Consider the following 21,951-nt stretch of genomic DNA (forward strand, 5'->3'; position numbering starts at 1 on the left):
TGGAATGTTTATTGTTTCTATATAAATCGTAAGCTATGAACATGTAGAACAAAACTTGTAAGATGTTTTGTTATAGACATAAGCAAATTTCTAGTTAGACCACATTTTGTAGAGTTCTGGGCATCGCATATTTGAAAACCTTGAATAACCATCCCTGTGCCACGTCTCTGTAATCGCTAAGATATCCCAATCCCATGTTCCCAACTATATCCCGAGTTCATCTGCCTTATCTGTTCGGCCTCTTGCATTGAAATAGTTTATCAGTCATATCTCATTCTCTGCTTTGTTCCTGCCTGCCCTGATTGTTTGGCTTGCTCCTTTTCCCCAACTGCACCAGTCTCAGACTGATCTCTTTCCTCACTACCTGTCTTGAACCAATGACCTCAGGATGACAGATTTGTGGCACACTAGTCCTCCACTCTTCCAGCTGTGCTTTCGAAGGAGAACCCAACTTTTCCATTCCAATAGGATAATTGCCACCACCTTCTCTCAGAAACTTCACACTTACTCTGCCACTATACCCAACTCCCACCATGACTCATGCTCTACCGCTCTCAGTATTGTCTACATCTGCCATGCCTTGCTTTAACCTACCCCAACCACCAACACCACTAGCTCTGTACGGTCTTCTGTTGTTGCTGACTCACTCACTCATGACACCTTCCCATCTGCAGATCTAGATTACAACTGATCCAAGTGGCTCTCTGACCATTCCCAAGCCCCTGGGCAGGTATTTGAGGATGCCCTTGACTTACTGTGGTAGGACAACTGACCGGAGACCATCATCCTTGACTTGGCTGAGAGCTGCTAATAACTATGGCAAAATGCCTAGCTTTGTGGCTGCACTAAAAGCCACAGCAATGCTGCAGTACTGGGATAATCTGGTAACTCTGGTTGATGACCAAGATGCAAAGCATCAAGGCAAGGCAGGGATGCTCCAAGAAATCAGGCAAGCTCAAAGTGTGTGAGCACTAGAAGAACAAGTTAACAAGCTTGAGGTACTGCCCAGTCCAGTCCAGTCCAGTCCAGAAACTGGTGCCTGACACGGAGTACAAAAAGTCCTTGCGGCAGCATTACATTGATGGGTTGCCCTTGGCCCCTGTAGCGCAGTGGTGAAGTGCAAACATTTAAGTGGATTGGAGATGTGCCACAAAGGTTCTTAAAGGCTGGCACAACAGGTGCTAATATTTGTGGATGTGAGTACGTATGGCCAGTGCCCATAGAAGTGTGCCCAAGATGTTTGGTGTTGAGCAGTGTGGAAACGCCTTGCCATCAACAGAGTAGACACCAGTATCTGCTCCAACTTCCACATCATGAATGCTCAGTGTCGGGTTTGTTTGGGGAGATGGGAAACTGCATATTAATGGTGTCCAATAAATGAGGTCATTAACAAGCAATAATCCCCCTTGATAGGCAACTCTCAGCTGCCGAGGGAGAATCCTGCCTTGACGTTCGGCATTTGCAAATTGGAATACTGCATTTGAAATAGACTTCATCGAATCTTGTGCAATTCTGCCACAAATCCCACCATTGTCATGCAGATCTTCACAGAATTCTGCCCAATAAGAGGACAGAATGGAGGAACATGTTCGAGGAGCTGAATGATCTCTCCTGCACCAATGATCCAGAATTCGGGAAGGTGGAAAGAATGGATCCAACAGCCTTTCCTCATTCCAAGCAGTGTAATATTAAAAAGACAGGATTTTGCCATCCACATAGATTTATCCATAGATTTCGAAACTGCACGTTTGAAATTGGACTTTAGAGCTGAATGCCAATTGACATGAAATACAAAAACACACTTGGAATCATTTGCGCAACATTGAATGTAGAACTTCACAGAAGCGCTTGGACTGTACTTCTGCCCTATGACATCATGTTTGTTTTAACATCACATAGAAAATTAGAAAACTATAATTTGGTTACTTTCATGCAAACCTACTATCCCTTTTCCAGTGGTCAGTGGGTCAATATACACATTATGGCTTTATTTAACCAAAGATAATTATACCCCAAATTGTAGCTTGTGTGTTTAAATCAAACTCTTGTCATTAATTACCTACAGTTGAAAACTTCTTAAGGTTGTTTCGTGTTGGTGAGCTCAGTTCATTAAAACGGAATTCCCATCTTTCTATATTGAATATGTTTGTGAACAGATCAATTAGATTCCCTAGAGTGTGGAAACAGGCCCTTCGGCCCGACAAGTCCACACTGACCCTCGGAACAGTAACCCACCCACACGTATTTCCTGCTGACTAATGCACCTAACACTATGGGCAATTTAGCATGGCCAATTCACCGAACCTGCACATCTTTGGATTGTGGAAGGAAACCGGAGCACCTGGAGGAAACCCAAGCAGACACGGGGAAAATGTGCAAACTCCACACAGTCGCCCAAGACTGGAATCGAACTTGGCTCCCTGGCGCTGTGAGGCAGCACTGCTAACCAGTAAGCCACCATGCCGCCCCAAAATGTCTCATTATATTTCATCTGCACAAATGATATCTTTGTAGTTTCTTGTAACTCTTGTCATCATGGAAGAAACTGCTGTCCATTATTAAAGGGAAGCACACAAAGCTCCCAAGATTATAGAATTTAACATGATATTGGTTGGGCCTTAACCAAAAATCCTTTTCTAAGGGTTCTACTTCAAGATACCAATGGCCAACTTCTGGGCATGGTGTTCAATTTAGTTGAAAATGTGTTGCTGGAGAAGCGCAGCAGGTCAGGCAGCATCCAAGGAACAGGAGAATCGATGTTTCGGGCATAAGCCCTTCTTCCTGAAACGTCGATTCTCCTGTTCCTTGGATGCTGCCTGACCTGCTGCGCTTTTCCAGGAACACATTTTCAGCTCTGATCTCCAGCATCTGCAGCCCTCACTTTCTCCTCGTTCAATTTAGTTGACCTCAGTCTCAAAACGTATGACAACTAAAGGTTAAGAACATACAATTTCTCAGCTAGCTTGTTGGTGTAGTGCACAACTGGGAAAGAAACAAATCTCCTAAGAAAGTTACAAAATTAAAAAGGAGTCATCACTTTTTATTTATCAAGTCAGCAAAACAAAATACCAGGAAGTACAGTATTTACAGATCATTCTAGAAACTAAAGCAGCATCGCTGAGAAGCTGCACTATCAAAATACAGAGGAAGGCCAATCAATTTTGGTAATGTTTACAAGAGTTCATTTCCTCAACCCTTACAGTTGTTTTAAAATTACAACAGGCTTCCAATGTACATCCTAAACAGTCAACTTCGAAAGTATCTTAGATAACAAAAATATTTAAAAGTTTCCTAAACTACAATGTAGACAACAGAAAGAACACAATATACATGGTAATCTGCAATATCCCTGTCTTTTTCACAGAAACTGCTCCCATTTTGCCCCCTGTTTTCAACATGAAAATAGGTGATGTTTAATGAATTGCTTCAAGGAACAGGGTATTTGCTGCTGTTCTCTGAAAGCATCATTTCAAATATACCGTGATCACAATAATATTTCATTTGAAAATGCAAACACCTGGATCCAAACTGAGCTCTAAACAAGTGTGCTAAACTGAAAAGATCATTTAATGAGCAATGAGCTTTCATAACCCATATAGTGATTTAATTAAAGTGTTTTATATAAAACAGGAGTAGAATAAACTGTAAACTTGGCAAACAAAATCTAACCTATGGAATTCTTATTCACGTAAAGTAGTCTCACTACAACATTGTAACACACATCTCCATACAGATGTGTCAGGAAAAAGAAAAGGAAATCTACACAGTTTATGAACAGATATTACTGGTACAGAATGAACATTCAGTAAAGATTAATGCTGAGGTACTGCAAATCATATCACTTTTTGCACCAACTTTTCCTACATTAACAGTAATCGTTAGGACCATTTCTGCTATACAAACAAGTTTTTTTTAAATAATCGATAACCGATAAAAAAAATTTAACCAGATGCATTAGTGCAAGAAAACAATGTACTCTTAGTATGGTAAGGTTTGTTTAATTTTGTGTTAAGCAAAACTTAAATATATGTTGGTGCTTTGAGTGACCTGGGCTCAGTATCTGCCAAATTATAGCAACTGCATCCAACCTGGTCCTTCATTCATGATTTGGAAATGTCTCCATCACTCCATGTTAACACCAGTTTGAAGAGACACTTATAATTCTCCTCTTATCATCGTAAGCCAAACAGGAAGAGAAAACAACACAAGTGATGTTTCCATTTCGCAAGTGTCCCTTTAACTCGTGAGGTACAGTTTATTATCTCTAACTGGGTGCGTGGCTGGACAAGAGTTTGAGCAGTTACAGCTTGCACGGTACGATCAATGGAGAATCAAAATAATCAGTTAAGAATGGTGCTTTGGACATGAATCAAACAAGAATCTTGTACTTGACCAGTTGTAGGCTACAATACAGCAGCTGCAAAGAATGTCCTATTATAACATAAAACTCACTGAATCACAGATGCTTGATTGATCAATTTCCAGGACCCAGTGGATATGCATCAATGGATTGATTGCTGTATCAAAGTCAAAATTTGGGGGTTTATTTGGTTCTCAATGCACACGTTTGATATTTTGATTTTTTTTTAAAAAAAGAGCAATATGAAAGATTACTTCAATGAATGTCACAATTGCTAGTGAAGTAATGACATTCCCACAAGACCATACTAAGTTCTTTTCAAAAAAAAACACAACTCACTATATTAATGAGGCAGTGCCCAATATTATTTTTTTCTTTTACACAATTTACTTGGAAAAGAAAAGAACAGGATAGGAAGGGGAGAAGAGTGGCGTAGGTGGGGGCTGGAACCATGGCGGGAGGGGGAAGAGAATGAGAAGGGGCTGGCACAGGAAGGTAGGCAAGGGAAAACCTGAGAAACAAAAGCTGAGAAGTTAGGAGAGAAGAGTGGAGGGAGGAAGAAGGCAGAAGGAAAGGAGAGCAGAGGGATGTGGAGGACTGGAGAGCAGAGAGGTGGGGAGGGGGGGATGTGAAGGAGCAAAGGTAGAATGGGGAGTTGAAGGAGGTGGTGTGTGGGGATTTGGTGGGTGAGGGCTAGAGCGAGGCTGTTTAGAGAGCGGAGGGGGAAGACGGGAATAGCCCTCCACAGATGGCTCAGTAGGTGAACACCACATGGTATATGACCCAGAGCTACACTGTCCTGAAGTGTTCAAAAAGCTTATTTTCCCCTCTGAGTTAACTGATTTCGCCTAGGAGGCAGCAGAAGGTTCTACAGTTAGTCTCAGACAAGGAAGAGGTAACGATTAGCAGAGTTTCTCGATCTCGATCACACTCCAGTGCCCGTATGTGGAGACATGGTAGATGGCAGGACTGGGCTGCACTGTGCTTTCACCTGATAGTCGACCAGTACTTACCACTCAGCCTCACACAGGAAGAGCAGACACTTCCATGAGGTACCGATAGGTCGTATGGATCCATGGAACTTTGCGCCAACATGAACAACCATTTTAGATAAGGAGTGGAGAACACGGGTTGGGGAGGGGGAAATTAGAAGGGAAGAATGAACTTGCACAATGCGTCAAAATACTAACATAGCTCAGACTTTTTGTTTTTGGTCTCAGTATCTAGATCCTGGGAGTTCTCCTTTATTGATGCTATAGAAATTGGACAGGATGGAATGTCCTGGTAAGAGACATCTGTCTGTAAATTGTCAGCCGAGTCTAAAAGCTCTGTCACTCCTGAAGGTGTAGTGTTATTCTCTTCACTGGTATTCTCTGTTACTAGACTGTTTTCAGTTTTTTGATGGTTGCTCTCACTTAGAGCCCTAGTTTAAAAAAGACAAAATAGTAATGTGAAAGAGATATCACAGGTAAGGTAAAAGCCATCCAATGCATGTGTCTGCTTAAACCGTGAATTCCTTGAGCATGTTGTGAGACAAGTTTAAGTTCTTACATTTCATGTCGTTGAATATGACGTTCCCAATCAAAACCACGAGCAAATGTTCGTCCGCAGAATTCGCATGGGAATCTTTTCTCATTGTAAATACGTGTGCCACTTCCTGGGCATGTTTCAATCCCTGTAATACAAATGATCTCAAAATTAACAATTAAATTTGTTTTTGAACAAATGCAATGATGCACAGATTACCCAAAGTTTGGAGGGATGGTTGGAATGGTGTGGTACAAATGATCTTTTGAATTAAAAGCAGGTTTAATGAAATTTCCACTTAAACCATTTGTGTGTTTTTTTTTAAATGCCACAAATATGTTCAAACAATGGCTTTGTCATTTGTTCGTTAACAGATTTTTTTTGTTATTACTGGATGGGATGTAGACACCCAGTTCTTAATACAAGTCATGCTGCACAAGGAAATGCTAACAGAAAAAGGTGTCCAGTTACTTTGCACATCTTCTATTTTTATTTTCAGGACATCCGAAAGGGCCTCTGTTCTAATGTGAAAAAACGCAGCAGTCAATTTGGATTCAGGAAAATTCTGCAAATAGTGAGATTATATTAGGTTCCCTACAGTGCGGAAACAGGCCCTTCGACCCAACCAGTCCACACCGATCCTCCAAAGAGTAACCCACCCAGACCCATTCCCCTCTGACTGATGACCTAACACTATGGGCAATTTAGCATGGCCAATTCACCTAACCTGCACATCTGTGGACTGTGGGAGGAAACCGGAGCACCTGGAGGAAACCCACGGAGAATGTGCAAACTCCACACAGACAGTCACCTGAGGTTGCAATCGAACCTGGGACCTTGGTGCTGTGAGGCAGCAGTGCTAACCACTGAGCCACTGTGCCACCCCATAAAACGTTATAAAAATCAGTCAGGGTTTGCTGATCCACTTTGGCTCTAGGTCAAGTGATGTCTCGACTTTAAAATCCTCAAAATGATGTACTGCTCCCTTTATGGTTTCATCACTTTGCAGCTCTGTAATTGAAGGGAGCGAGTGCAATGTCTCTGGACTAATAATCTAGAAATCCCAGTTAATGCTCTGGGGGACAAAACAGTGGGTGGAATTTAAACTACAGCAAACTTTGGATTTAACCAGCACCTTATGAACCAGCACTCCCAACAAACTGGAAAAAAATACACACCTCAAATAGTGCAAGTTTACTGAAACATTGCAATGTCCGAGTAGACAGCTGAGGGTGCGAGTGAGAAGGCTCTCTTGCTGGTAAGGTTATTTAAGGCAAAGTTACACTTTATCTATGCTGTAAATAAAGTAGAACATTGATGTATATACCCCCTGCATTATGTTTCTATTACTTATCGTGTGTTTTACATCAATTATGAGGACCTCTTGATCAGCCAGGACACTGCTGGTCCTTTCGGTGCTGATTTATGAAAAGGTTTATAGTAATTAAAAAAATGGTGTGAATGAAATTTATTATCAATTGGTGGAGGCTGGTACAACTGCAACATTTAAAAAGCATTTGGATGGGTGAATTGGCCTTGCTAAATTGCTCGTAGTGTTAGGTGAAGGGATAAATGTCGGGAATGGGTCTGGGTGGAATGCGCTTCGGCGGGTCGGTGTGGACTTGTTGGACCGAAGGGCCTGTTTCCACACTAAGTAATCTAATCTAATCTAATAAATAGGAAGGGTTTGGAGGGATATGGGCCGGCTGCTGGCAGGTGGGACTAGATTGGGTTGAGATATCTGGTCAGCATGGACTGTTTCACTGCTGTACATCTTGATGACTCTATGACTCTAATTGTCATTAAAAAAAACTTTAGGGAAAGGAATGGACCATCCTCACCTGGTCTGGCTGAAGTGTGATTCTGAATCTACAGCAATCTCAACTGCCCTCTGAAATGGCCTAGTTACTCAGTTCAAGTTCAAGCAGAGGTAGGTTATAAGATTCTGTTTTTTTTTCATCAAAACCCACATCCCATGAAAGAACAAAAAACAAATCCCCTCCAGTCCTACAATCCCCAATGCTACAGAAAGTAGTTGAGACCAAAATATTGACTGTTTCAAAGGTGGTGTTAGGTATAGTTCTTAAGGCTAAAGGGATCAATGCATAAAGGGAGAAGGCAGGAACATGGTACAGAGTTGGATGACTAGTCCTGATCATATTAAATGGCAGAGCAGGCTCAATGGCTAAACGCTACTGCTTGTATTTTCTATGTTTAATCACTCCACTTAGCTACTGGACTGTATACTCTGGAATTCCCTCTTTAAACATCCCTTTTTTTGTTTCTTTTGAAATGCTACTTAAAACCCACTGCCTTGACTAAACTAAAAAAGATCTGTGGAATACAGAGATCCGAAATAAAAACCAAAAATGCTTGAGAAATTCAACAGGCATAGCAACATCTGCGGAGAGAAAAACAGTTAACTCTTCTAATCCAGTGACCCTGTTCTGACAAAGGGTCACTGGCCTTGAAACATTTACTCTGTTTTTCTTTCCACAGATGCAGCCAGACCTGCTGAGTTTCTCTAGCACTGTTTTTGTGCCTTGACCAAATCTTTGATGATGTATCCTAATATCGTCTTAGAGCACCTCAAATGCCAAAATTCATTCAATAATGATTTGGAAGGAGCTTGGTCTATTTTATTACACTAAAAAAAGTTTATAAATACAATCTGTTTTAATGGTGTTGGATGAAGGATAACTATTTAGTAGAACTTCTCTATTCTTCAAAATAGCACCACATGATCTGTTACATCCACCCAGGGTCCAGACGGAACATCTCTGAAAAAGTGGGTCACCCAGAATCGTGTTTGTGTCTCCCTGGATTGGGATTTGAACCCATGACCTTTACTCCCAGACTGCTTCCTACTCAGGTACAGCTGGCACTTGGGAAACTATTAGCTGAGGAAGGGGTTGTTTGCTTAAAAAATATATGGTATTAACAGTCCTTCAATATTCATTTAGGGGTTAAATATACTAAAAATGGGTACTGCACAATCACACTGAAATGAAACCAGGATTCAGTATATCCAATTTAGTAGACTAAAGCTTGTTGCAAGATGCATTGAATTCTGATATTGGTTACAGATATGAGAGGGAAATTGCAATTAGCTACACAAATTAACAGATAATTTATCCTAACATTTCTGTGAACAAGAATGAATACTCTGAATCACTACCAAAAATAGCCTGGCTTCCAAATCGGATATGTAATGCACTGCCTCAGGAGCAGTGGAACACTTTCAGTCCCCAGGCAGGATACCCTTTACCACCATCTGCCACTCTGTCAGCTTAACAATGTCTGCATACAGTGGCAGCACAACAGTGGAAACACTGGGCTACCCCCATCTGTTGGCCACCTCTGGAAGTGACCAAGATTGATTTAACGCAGACCATTTGTGCTTAGGAATTGTCCCTAGCGATTTATTTGAAGTAGACAATGCAAATAGACGTGGTTCGCTTTGCTCTTTGGAAAGCACACTGTTTGCGACAAGTCTTGCAGGATGTCCCAGTTTTCGTTGAAGCCAGTGACTGGCAGACTGGTCACTGCCAAAAAATATGCGCTTTCCTATGGGTGCTAGGCAGACAATGATATATTTGGATCTGTTTCCTTCTCACCTTCTCTGTATTTACAAACCACCTTGAGACAACATATTCAGTGGGAACACAAGACTAGAATGTCAGGGTAAATTTATTTTTAAAATAAATTCTTGAAAGTACGAACCCCTTTGTTCAACGATGTTGCCCTTTTCCTCCTCTCTAGCCTCTTCTTCACTACTGAGCCAGTCCTTATCTTTAGAATCCAACTGGTCCAAGTTTACACGACCTACCAATTCAAAGTTGCGAACCACCTGAAAATCGAGAAAAGGAGAGCCTACTGAACCTTCAAAGGCTTGAATGGAATTTACAGCAAAGCAACAGGACGTTCAGCTGAACTGGTCTGCACTGGAGTTAGTGTGTCCTCTCATATTCCTCCATTTCATCCAATGTGACAAATGTTTTAAGATTCTCAAAACTCTAAAAATGCATCAACATTACAGATGTGACAAAGAAGCATGTATTTATACAGTACCTTTCTTGACCTCAGGACATCTAAAAACCCTTTACAACCGAGGAAATGCTTTTTGAAATGTAGCGTCTATTATAACGTAAGATAATGTGGCAGTCAAAGTTGTGCAATGCGAGTACCTGCCCCCAAAAAGCAAAGAATCGGTGCAATTAATGACATGATAATTAATTTTGTCATGTGGGTTAACAGATAGATATTGATCTGGAAATGGAGAACTCTCATGGTCCTCTTCAAAACAATGATACACCCAAGGGGGTAATCAGGACATTGGCAGCACTCCCTCAGTACCATACTAGGAATAAAAGCCTGGAAATGGTGTTCAAAGTTTCCAAAGTGAAAGGAATTCTAATCCCTGCCTTATGCTTTTAGCATTACCACACAGTATCAACATCAGGTATGCAAACCCCAAGTCGTTTGCAGAGTCTTAATTAGGGAAACTACAATGGCATGAGGCAAGAGTTGGCTATGACAGATTGGGAAATGTTACTGAAAGGAAAGACAGTGGATAGGCAATGGTAAACATTCAAAGAGCAAATGGCTGAACTAAAAAATTGGTTATTTCCGTTTGGCGGAAAGATGCAAAGAGAACAGTGGCCGAATTATGGCTTACAAGGGAAGGTGGAAATAGTATCAGAGGCAAAAAAAACACATACAAATTGGCAAGAGAATACAATAGACCTGATAATTGAGAACAGTTTAGAAGTCAGCAAAGGAGGGCCAAGGGATTGATTTAGAACAGGAAAATAGATTATGAGAGTAATCTTGCGCGGAACACAAAAACTGACAGTATAACTTCTACAGGTATGTAAAGAGAAAAAGATTATTGAAAACTCATGTCAATCCCTTAAAGTCAGAAACAGGGGTACGGAAAGGGAAGGCTGGTAGGTATAGGGAATGCTGAATGACTAAAGAAATTGAGAGTTTGGTTAAGAAAAAGAAGGAAGCAAATGTCAGGTATAGACAGGATAGATCGAGTGAATCCTTAGAAGAGTATAAAGGCAGTAGGAGTATAGTTGAGAGAGAAATCAGGAGGGCAAAAAGGAGACATGAGATAGCTTTGGCAAATATAGTTAAGGAGAATCCAAAGGATTTTTACAAATACATTAAGGACAAAGGGGTAACTAGGGAGAGAATAGGGCCCCCGCAAAGATCAGCAAGGCGGCCTTTGTGTGGAGCCGCATGGACAAAGTCTTTTCCCTGGGGTGGGGGAGTCCAGAACTAGAGGGCATAGGTTTAGGGTGAGAGGGGAAAGATATCAAAGAGACCTAAGGGACAACTCTTTCAGAGGGTGGTACGTGAATGGAATGAGCTGCCAGAGGAAGTAGTGGAGGCTGGTACAATTGCAACACTTAAAAGGCATCGGGATGGGTATATGAATAGGAAGGGTTTGGAGGGATATGAGCCGGGTGCTGGCAGGTGGGACTAGGTTGGGTTGGGATATCCGGTCGGCATGGAGGAGTTGGATTGAAGGGTCTGTTTCCGTGCTGTACATCTCTATGACTCTATGAATCTATAATGGGGAGCAAAGAAATGGCTGATGAACTGTGTTTATACTTCACTTCAGTCTTCACAAAACAGGACACAAGTATTTTCCCAGTAATGATAGGGAACACAGGGTTTTAGTGAGATGGAAGAACTAAAGTAAAACTGCATTAGTAAAGAAATGGTGCACACAAAATTGATGGGATCAAAGGCTGATAAATCGCCAGGGCCTGATAACCTACAACCGGAGTATGTAAGGAAGTGGTGGATGCATTGGTGGTCACCTTTCAAGATTCTTTAGACTCTAGACTAAATCGTACAGATTGGAGGGTAGCTCATGTAACACCGCAATTTAAAAAGGAAGATAGAGAGAAAACAGAAAATTATAGGCCAGTGAATCTGACATTAGTATTAGTGAAGATACTAGAGTAGATTATCAACGATTTTATAGCAGAGCACTTTGAAACAAAGATAGAATCAACAATCAGCATGGATTTAGAAAAGGGAAATTATGTTTGACAAACCTACTGGAATTCATTGAGGTTGTAATGAGTGAAGTTGATTGAGGGAGCCAGTGAATGTGGTTTATTTGGATTTTAGGTAGGCTTTTGAAAAAGTCCCACATAAGAGATTAATCTGCAAAATTAAAAGGATGGGATTGGGGGTGGTGCATTGAGATGGACAGAAAATTGGTTAACAGACTTTTCCTGACTAGCAGACAGCAACTAGGAAACGAGGCTATTCACAACATATATTAATGATTTAAATGAGGAAACTAAATGTAATACCGCAAAATTTGCAGATGATACAAAGCTGAAGAAAAGTGAACTGTAAGGAGGATGCAGAGAAGTTGCAGTGTGATTTGGACGGTTGAGTGGGAAAATGCATGGCAGATGTAAAATAATGTGGATGAATTGGAGGTTATCCACTTTGGTAGCAAAAACAGGAAGGTCAATTATTATTTGAATAGCTGTAAACTGAGAGAAGGAAATACTCAGTAAGACATGGATGTCCTTGTGCACCAGTTGCTGAAAGTAAGTGTGGAGGTACAGCAGGCAGTAAAGAAAGCAAATCGTATGTTGGTCTTCAGAGAGAGAGGATTCAAGTACATGAATAAGGATGTCTTTCTGCAACTATACACAGCATTGGTGAGGTCACACTTGAAATACTGTGTGCAGTTTTGTTCTCCTTATCTGAAGAAGAGTGTTTTTGTTTTAGAGAGAGTGCAGCGAAGATTAACCAAATTAATTTTTGGGACAGCAGGGCAGAGTCAGATAGGATTGTATTCACTGGAATTTAGAAGAATGAGGGGAGGAATCTCAGAATGCCATTAAAATTCTAATAGGACTAATCAGGGAGGATGTTCCTAATGTTTGGGGCTGTGCAGAACCAGGGGTCACAGTTTAAGGAATAAGGGGTTAAACTATTAGGGTTGAGATTGAGAAATAAATTCTTCACCCAAAAAGAGTGGCAAATCTGTCGAATTCACTACCACAGAAAGTGGGTGAAGTGGAAACATTGCACATTTTGAAGGAGGAGGATGTAGCTCTTATTGAGCTGAAGGGATCAAGGAATATTGGTGGTGGGGGTGCGCAGGATTAGGGTTTTGAGCTTGATGATCAACCATGATCATATTGAATGGCTGAGCAGGCATTATGAGTCAAATGACCTACTCCTGTTTCTATGTTTCTACATATGTAAGACTATTATATGTGAAAATGTAGCAATTAATTCTGGGAGGCTTTCCAATGCAGATTAGAAAACACTGATTGGCAGAATTATAGCACTAAGTGCCATCACATCAATTACTTTTCCATTGTGTGCTTTCTCATTTTTGTTTTCTTATCAGAAAAATCCTAAATATAGAAATGGAAAGGTTGCCAGCATAAAATAAACACACAAACATTGTCTCTATATTTGTTCATCCAAACAAAATGCCATAGGCAAGGAAGTTATGCCAAACCTTTGTAAATAACTGGTTAGGTTTTAGCTGGAGCATTGTGTTCAATTGTGGGCAGTACATTGTACGAGGAATGTCAACACATTTGAGAAGGTGCTGAGGAGATTTACAAAGTGATACCAGCAATGAGGGACTTCTATTACATGGAAAGACTGTTCCCCTGAAAGGAGAGAAAATTAATGAGATATTTAACAGAGGTGTTCAAAATTATGAAGGGCTTTAATACGGTAAAATAGTTGGTAAAAGACCCAGAAAGGTGATGAGAATCTTTTAATATGTATTGCTATAATGTGGAATACACTGTCTGAAAGGGTGATGGAAACTGATTCAATTGTAACTTTCAGAAGAGAAATTAGGTAAATACTTGAAAAGAAAGCATTTGCAATGTTTTAAGGGGTGATTTAGTTGAAATGTTTCTTCAACCATGGTTCAATTGGAAAACAAGAAAACTGCAACGCTGCATCATTCCTTTTCAAAGCAGCTTTCTTCATGATAAGACTAGGAGGCGGCCATCAGCCGTTCACACTAGTGTTTTTGCTTTGAAAGGCCTATCCATTTAGTCCCACTCCTTGCCAATTTCCCCACAGCTCGGAAAATCTATCTCACCCACCTTTAGAAGTTGCTGTAGCAACTGCTTCCACTCTCCCTTCAAGCAGTGCATTCTAGATCACAGCAAAAAACACTGCATTAAACAAAAGACTTACCTGACTCTGCTTCTTTTGTAAGATTTTATAAGTAACAATTCAGTTTTACCAGTTTATTTTAAGTGGTAATCTCTGACTCAACACTGAGCTGGACAATGCCAAAATATTCATAATTCTGGACAATTCTTCCAAGACAGCACTGTTCTCTAAAACTCAAAAGATTGGATCCTAACTGTGGAAATTAGCCCAAGTTGCATTAATGGCACAAATTGACTGAACTACCAACTTAACCTGCAGAGTTTAAACCCCATAACACACATTTCATTACCCATTTTGTTTAAAGGCTGGTCAATCATTAGTTTTCCCAGTTTTAGTTATCAGACAGAATCAAAAACATAAGAATATATTGAAGGTTCTTGATTCAAATCATACAGAACAGATTTAAACTAACTGGCAAAGTTCCAGATGGGAGTTGATGCAACAAGTCACTACCTGACATTTGTTGCTGGTAAGGGCAGGGGAATGGGACTAATTGGGCAGCTCTTTCAAACAAACAGAGGAACAATGGACTGAGGGACTTCTTTCAGTGATGAATCAGTCCATGATCCTATCATGCCAAGGGGTCATGAAAAGCAAAATACTGCCTTCGCTTCTCAAGGACAAGCATGTAACTTCTGCTATTTTCCCCCCATCTTCCTGAATGAATAATACTAATACTATAATTTTAGGTGCAATTTTGGCAGACTTCTTCTGATATCACGGTCTGAGCATGGAGTTCAGTAAATCCTTGAACTGGCTTTGAACTGCACTGGCCATTCACAAGGCAACTGTAAAGGTTTGTAATTTTCAGACTTCAGGTCATTAATCTGCATTCTTTGTAGCTTTTCCCATCAACCACAGTATGCATTTTTCCCCTATCAATAATGCAGTTACTGAATATAAAGATACTACACATCAGGTGCTTCCAGACCCAATTTTTAAATGCCACGATCTAAAGTTTGGAGTATTTATCTAGGTAAGTTATTCCTTTATCTCTACAGTTGTAGCATATAACTTATTTGGGTATAAGGTATACATGCTTCGGGCATGAGCCCTTCTTCAAGAATCCTGAAGAAGGGCTCATGCCCAAAATGTCGATTCTCCTGCTCCTTGGATGCTGCCTGACCTGCTGTGCTTTTTCAGCAACACATTTTCAGCTCTGATCTCCAGCATCTGCAGTCCTCACTTTCTCCTATAAGGTATACATAATAACTAACTATATTACCACACTGTAGTCAAATGAAAAGGGTGCTGAAAGTTACATATGATGTTTGGATAATAGGCTCATAAGTTTAGGTGACATCATTACAAATTAGTCACTACTAAGTCAAAAACTTAGGAGAAATTTCTTTACTCAAGGTCGTTTCAAGATTGTGAAACTCATTAACACATTGAGTTGAGAGAAACAGCAAAATGCATTTGAGAAAGAGCTAGATAAACACAACAGAGAAAGGAATAGCTTTGGGATGCATGGGGGCTCATGTGGAGTGTTAAAACTGGCATTGACCAGTTTCTTTTCGTATGTTCAATGTAAATTTGTGAAGTCACCATTCACTAGTTAAAGCTACATAATTGTGTCAACAATTAATCTGAATTAGTAGGGTGGAGGTAACTTGAAGAGTTCAACGCTGTGCTTAATGGTAGGAAAATACTTAACTGGAGATTGTTAATGGGGTGGTTTAATTACTAAATTATAGACCAGGAGGAAGACACAATCCATAATAATAATCAAAGTTACTTTGTGCTCTTCCTGAAGGTGGTTCTCCAAATCATCATTTATTCTGCTCTCATAATAACACAGTTGGCACTTGTATGGTTTCATTTCCTTGTGTTTTTCCATATGCTGTTGCAGAGTTTCGTCACTGGAGCAGGTGAAGGTACACTTATCACAACGAAAAACAATTCCTTGCAAGTGTCTGGACAGCTTTGAACGACGGACTTCAATGGGCACAACTCTCTCCTCTGTTGAAAGATACAAGATGAAAGAACATACGTCATGACAAGCCTCACAAATTGCCACCTTTAGACCCGAAAGGATGAAATGCTGCTCACAAATGAACACAAAAGCAACGCATTAATTTTTCAAGATTAAGATTATTATGCTCTGGAGGCAAGCATAACATGAAGATTGAAGTCTGCAATTAATTTGAGGCCAGCAATTAGACATACTTATTAAAATCAATGACATGAGAATTCAGTTTCCCCAAGACAAGAATATACTGGCATATTTCAGAGAGTAGTGTGATGAGCTGTAAAGGGTCTATTGCTAGCAGAGACAAAACACTTTATTGTCATCAGACTTTACAACTACAAAGTTTTGTCAAGAGAGATGCAATCAGTGTGAAAATATTTCAAAATTCAGAAAAGATAAAGTGTTACAGATGCTCTGGAACACTGACAACCAATTACCCACCCTTTCCCATTCCATTAAAGCTCTGACTTGACTTATCTCATGTCCCACGTGCCCTCGCACAAAAGGAACCTCACCTCTGTGAAGGACGATATGATCAATCATGCTGCTTTTGTATTTCGTGTGGTACAGACAGAGAGGACAACGCAGGTCCTTAGGACCCTCAACAGGAGGAGCGGTGTGGCTCCCCTCAACATGCATAGAAAATGTAGACCTGCAACACAAACATAAAACATCACCACTGACTTTTAAAGCCTGAAACAGGAGAGGCGCACCTTCATTTCGCACTTGGCATCTTAAAACATACTTATACAACACAATGGAGGCCATTTGGCTCTTTGTACCCCTTCTGATAGAGCTATTCAATTACTCCCACTCCCCTGGTCTTTACACAGTCCTGAAAGTTTCTCCTTTCAAAAGAGAATTGGTTAAATACTTGAGCTTAGTTACTGAATCTGCTTCCACCACTCTTTGAGGCAATGCATTCCAAATCATAACACAGTGTAAAGTAAAGAATTCCTCATTTATCTTGGTTCTACAAAAGAACACAAGAAATTAGCAACTGTAGATCATACAGCACCTCAATGTCATTACTCTCCTTCCATCTTATTTCCAAATTCCTGCCCTATATCTGCACTGTTCTTTCTTATCTTAAATCCTCTTGGATAATGATCTTCCTACCATTGAAAACAGTTGTCACTATTTACTTTATTAGAACCTTTCAGAACTGGGAACACGTCTATTTAATCTCACTGTGGCTGTATGTGAAACAAAAGAGAGAAAGAATATGATCTTAGCAGCACAGTTCACCCTCCAGAGCCTTAGCAAAAGACATAGGCTCAGAAGGAGGCCATTAAGTCCATCGTGTCTGCTCCACCATTCAACGAGATCATGGCTGATCACGTTTCTACTTTTACCCCATAACCCTCAATTCCCTGAATGATTAAGAGAATCAGTCTAACTTGGTCCTAAATATCCTTCAAATGAGCAAGCCTCAACAGCTCCCTGCAGTAAAGAATCCCATAGATCCATTACTTCTCATAGATGAATTACTTTGCTCCTGGATGTCAGGCTGATAGTACAGAACACGTATGCACAGCAGGATTTAGTCATTGGCAGTGAAGTTACTCACCAACAGTTCATAAATAGAATACACAGTTTACACAGTGGGCTGGAATATAGAAAATTGGTGCTACCGAAGGAGAGCACTTGGCCCACCCTGTCTGTGCCAGCCCAAAAGACAGCCATCAAAGCTAAGCCAACTCTCCAGCTCTTGGTCCATAGCCCTGTAGGTTTACAACATCTCCAAGTGTTTTAAATGTGATGAGGGTTTCCACCTCTCGCAAGTCCCACTTTCAGGTAGCAGGTTCCAGACTGCCACCACCCTCTGAGAAAAATAAATTCTCAACTCCCCTCTTATCCTCTCCACCAATTATGTTTCATTTTGTGCCTCCTGGTTATTGATATCTCTACTAATGGAGAATAGAATGAATAAGATGCCATCTCAGTCCCTCACAATTTTATACCCCTCAGCACTCCTTGTACCAAAGAAAATAACCAACCTTGCCGATCTCTTCTTACAGGTAAAATGTAAATCAAATTACAAATGGGCACAAAATTATTGATTTAATTTGATGTCCAAAATAAAATGTTTGTGTTTGGAAGAAGCACATATATTCCATCTTTATATAACATCCCCCTTGCAAAATTACTGTGATTTTGGATAGCGTTATTCTCAAAAACATCAACAGAACCTAAAATCTGGCAGATTTATCAGCAAGATCTTAGGAATATGAAGGGAGAGTTGTAGTACTAAATAGGGATTTGGCTAAAGAGGTTTCTGTTGAGTAGAGATAGTATAGAATAAAACTAGCTGTAATAAACATCACTTATGGTCTCAATGAATGGTCCAGCAGGCTCAAGGACTGAAAGGACTGCTGCCTTTTATTATAAACACCATACAAAACTTAAAACACGTGTTGTCCTTTTTGCTACTTGCCATCTTATTTTCTTACCTGAACCCCGTGAAGAATGGGCAATCCTTGCATTTGTAGAGTTTCTTGCCGCAATGTCTGTCTCGATAGTGGCGCCTCATACTTTGGATGTATTCAGAATTAAACTGGCAAAACTCACAACTGAAATAGCCCTTGGTTGTCTGTTCACAGGAAGTGGTTGGAGATGGCACCGGGATGGGACTGGATCGGTTTCTTGCCATCGCAGCCGTTTGGTAATGGTTAAGCTGTTGTTGGACATCTGGTGGCTCAGAGTATGAAGAATCTGCACATGAAGAGTTGGTGCACATAAACTGTGTAAAATCCAAAGCTGTCCACAAGCAATTTCCAGCCTCCCCTCACCACTTGCAGATTGTGGATAAAAGCTTGAAGCACAACAACCAAGGCCCCAGACAATCCCATTATCAAACAATAATGGCCAGTATGAAATATTTGCAACAGAAAGCCTTGGGAAAGCAAGTACAGCATCTGAAACCCTTTGGGAGTTGCAGGAAAAGCAAGGCAGAACAAGGAAGCAGAATCAAACAAAACTGGGAAGAATTTCCCTGTCCCCAATGGACATCAGAGAAATTCCAGCCATTACTCAGGTGAAGAGTGTTCAGAGGGGCAACATACTTTAGGGATTTGAAACAGTTATCAATTTCAATCTAAAAATTGCGTACAGGACAAAGCAGTGCAGACAATTGGTTTTGTTAGGCTGCAGAAGCAATTTGGAAGAGCAGACCATAATTTCATTATTTATTCATATTAATACTGAATTTTGTACAATTGTACATGGCCAATAAGGGATTGTTGACAGATAAAGAAAGCGCAAAACAGAACGTTGACCATCTCCTACCTTTGTTTCTGACGAAGGGAAATTTTAAGAAGGTGGGGTCTGGAATAAGGACACAGAGTAATAACTGGGTCTTACACGATTTCCGAAAATGCTCTTCTAAAATGAGCTAGAAACAATTCTTAACCAAAGAAAACTAAAAATACATCAACAGCAGTAATTGCTTTCCCCATAAGTTTTGAGTTATACAATGTTCACTGAAACATTCTCCTACCCTTTTTAACTCTTTAAAACCAAGAATGCTGTGTCTTATGGTTGGGGTGGTGGTGGGAGGGGAATGTGGCAGAATTTGAACGCAAATTCATGCACAGTTATAATACATAAGATGGAATTTTTTTTCAAAAAAAAAATCACATGCGCCTTGCTTCTGTTCATGAACAGTTTGAAGGCATTTAAAATAACTTCAATTTAAGACTTGCATACATCAGAGATAGCCATGAGCAGCTTACCATCTGATTCTGCTACTCCCTCAGCCTGGGACTGAGTCTGTGTTGGGCTTTCGGCAGAAGTGAAGGCTGCTGGAAGGTCAGTGTGGAGTTTGGACACGGTCAGTACGTGGCCGTGCACTTTCAGTGCATGTTGTTTCAGCTGATTTACCATCAGTGTGGAAAAGGAGCAGTAGGAACAGCTGTACGTGCACTCCACTGGCAAGACACAACAAAATGCAAATGCTTTTTTTGAGAAACAAAATGCTGCTTTGGGCTCCCCTAACTATTCAGATCATTATGTAATTTTGAAGTAGCTATGGGCAAATGGTACGTAAAACTGTTAGTTGGCTTTCAAATGGCAAAACACAGCTCAGGTCACTTTAAATGTCTTTATGTCATCATAAATTCATTGCCTAATTATATTGTAGAATGTAGTAGTGATAGATATAAACACACACCCACACACGTGAATCTTTATCTAAACAATAGAATATGCCCTCTGCTCCCAGGGCACATTTTCAGTTAAACAATTCGCTCAGGGAAGCATATACTCTCAGCGCCAAAGCCAAGAGCAAACAAACAGAGCTTTTGCACATTAGTAAATAGCTAAATTAATGTGCTAGATCCTTTACCTTTACCTTTGACTTTGTATCATGCATTGGTAATGCCTTTTTTTATTCACTCACTGGATGTGGACATCTCTGGCTCAGGCAGCATTTATTGCCCAGTCTTAATTGCCCAGAGGGCATTTGAGAAACAAGCACAATGCTGTGGGTCTGGAGTCACATGTAGGCCAGACCAGGTAAGGATGACAGATTTCATTCCCTAAAGGACATTAGTGAACCACATGGTTTTGGCTGTTTTGGGAAATGTTCTCTTTATGTGCAAAGTGCAATGAATTACTTTTCACAATTTGGATACCTATCTAACTTGATTTTTTCAAAAAAATCAGCTGTTCATATCCCAGCTTGCACCAACTTCTGTGCACCTATCATCTATGCTCACTGTCTGACATTGGCTCCGAGTACTGCATCACCTTAAATCTCTTTAGTTTTAGCCCTCCAGGAATCTCTCTTATTCTCACTCCTTACATTTTCCCAATTTTAAACGCAAGCGTCTTCTCTTTTCCCCATTTGACACACTCCTGAAAAACTACCTCACTGACCAAGCGTTGAGTCATCTGCCCTGACATCTCCACACGCATCTCAGTGTTGTTTTATTTTATAATGCCTCCAATAAGCATCCTGGGATATTTATTGTAGTAAAGTTGATACAGAAATACAAACATATGTTGACCAATGCTCAGTCTTAGACAATTGGCTAAAGATGGAAGAAAAAAATAAAAATCAATAGAGTGCAAAAGATTTCCAAGGTTTATCTACTGTGTCCCCACTCATTAACCACTTGCAGATTCACAAATATATAGAAATTATTCTCTAGTTTCTGTCTTTAAATCAAACTGATGAATGGAGGTTTACGTGTCCTTTCTTACAAACATCACACAAGTCATATTCCTTCTGGTATATAGAATGTTCAGCATACAAGCAAGCCCACCTGGTCCATGCCAGGGTTCATATCCCATAAGCATCCTCCCAACTCGGTTAGTCACATTTCATCAACATAGCTTTCTATTTCTTTCTCCCTTATGAATCTATTCAATTCTCCTGTAATTGCACCTGCAACTATTCACCTCAACCACTCCCTTTGCTAATGAGTTCCACATTTTGAACATTGGGTAAAAATGCTTCACTGAATTCCACATTGCATTGGCAGTGACTATCTTATATTGATGTCTAGTGATTTTCATTTCTACTATGAGTGAAAACATCTATCCTACTGAAATCTTCTTTAAACTTAAAAGCATCAGGTCACCTCTAGAGAATGGAGCCCTAAGCCGGTACAATCCCTCCTGATAGCTATGCCTCTTAGATCTAGTATTATTTATGCGGCACAGATGGAGGACATTTGGAGATAATGTTCGCCAATTAAGCGCACTCCTCTTTTCCTTTTTCACATTCCTGTAAAATGGTTCCTTCCAAGTGTTTATCTAATCTCCTTTTGAAAGTTACTGTTGAACTTCCTTCCATTGCTTTTACAGAGAGTGCATTCAGAGGATAACAACTCATCAGCTAACATTCTCATTTGTCCCATGAGCTTTTTGCCAATTGCCTTAAATCAGTCTCCTC

At 40.3% G+C, this 21,951-nt stretch overlaps 1 protein-coding gene across 7 annotated transcripts in view; it reads right to left on the reverse strand.

Moving 5' to 3' along the window:
• Window positions 1–3,011: 3,011 nt before the first annotated feature.
• The window catches only part of znf462 (zinc finger protein 462), a 107,137-nt gene continuing 88,197 nt past the window's right edge, over window positions 3,012–21,951 (reverse strand). For 4 of the 7 annotated variants that reach the window (XM_043717166.2, XM_087995555.1, XM_043717172.2 and 1 more), the window contains 8 exons: window positions 19,787–19,981; window positions 19,341–19,379; window positions 18,506–18,767; window positions 16,568–16,704; window positions 15,819–16,042; window positions 9,611–9,737; window positions 5,912–6,035; window positions 3,012–5,783 (listed from right to left, as the gene is read on the reverse strand). In XM_043717166.2, the coding sequence (XP_043573101.2) occupies window positions 5,546–5,783; window positions 5,912–6,035; window positions 9,611–9,737; window positions 15,819–16,042; window positions 16,568–16,704; window positions 18,506–18,767; window positions 19,341–19,379; window positions 19,787–19,981 (1,346 nt within the window). In that variant the 3' untranslated portion in view covers window positions 3,012–5,545. The remainder of the gene's footprint in view (window positions 5,784–5,911; window positions 6,036–9,610; window positions 9,738–15,818; window positions 16,043–16,567; window positions 16,705–18,505; window positions 18,768–19,340; window positions 19,380–19,786; window positions 19,982–21,951) is intronic. The other 3 variants (XM_043717188.2, XM_043717184.2, XM_043717196.2) reach the window with 3 other exon arrangements.

Source organism: Chiloscyllium plagiosum, unplaced genomic scaffold, assembly GCF_037043375.1.
Source record: "Chiloscyllium plagiosum isolate Xiang-an unplaced genomic scaffold, Cpla_swu_hap1 HiC_scaffold_2, whole genome shotgun sequence".
NCBI lineage: Eukaryota > Metazoa > Chordata > Chondrichthyes > Orectolobiformes > Hemiscylliidae > Chiloscyllium > Chiloscyllium plagiosum.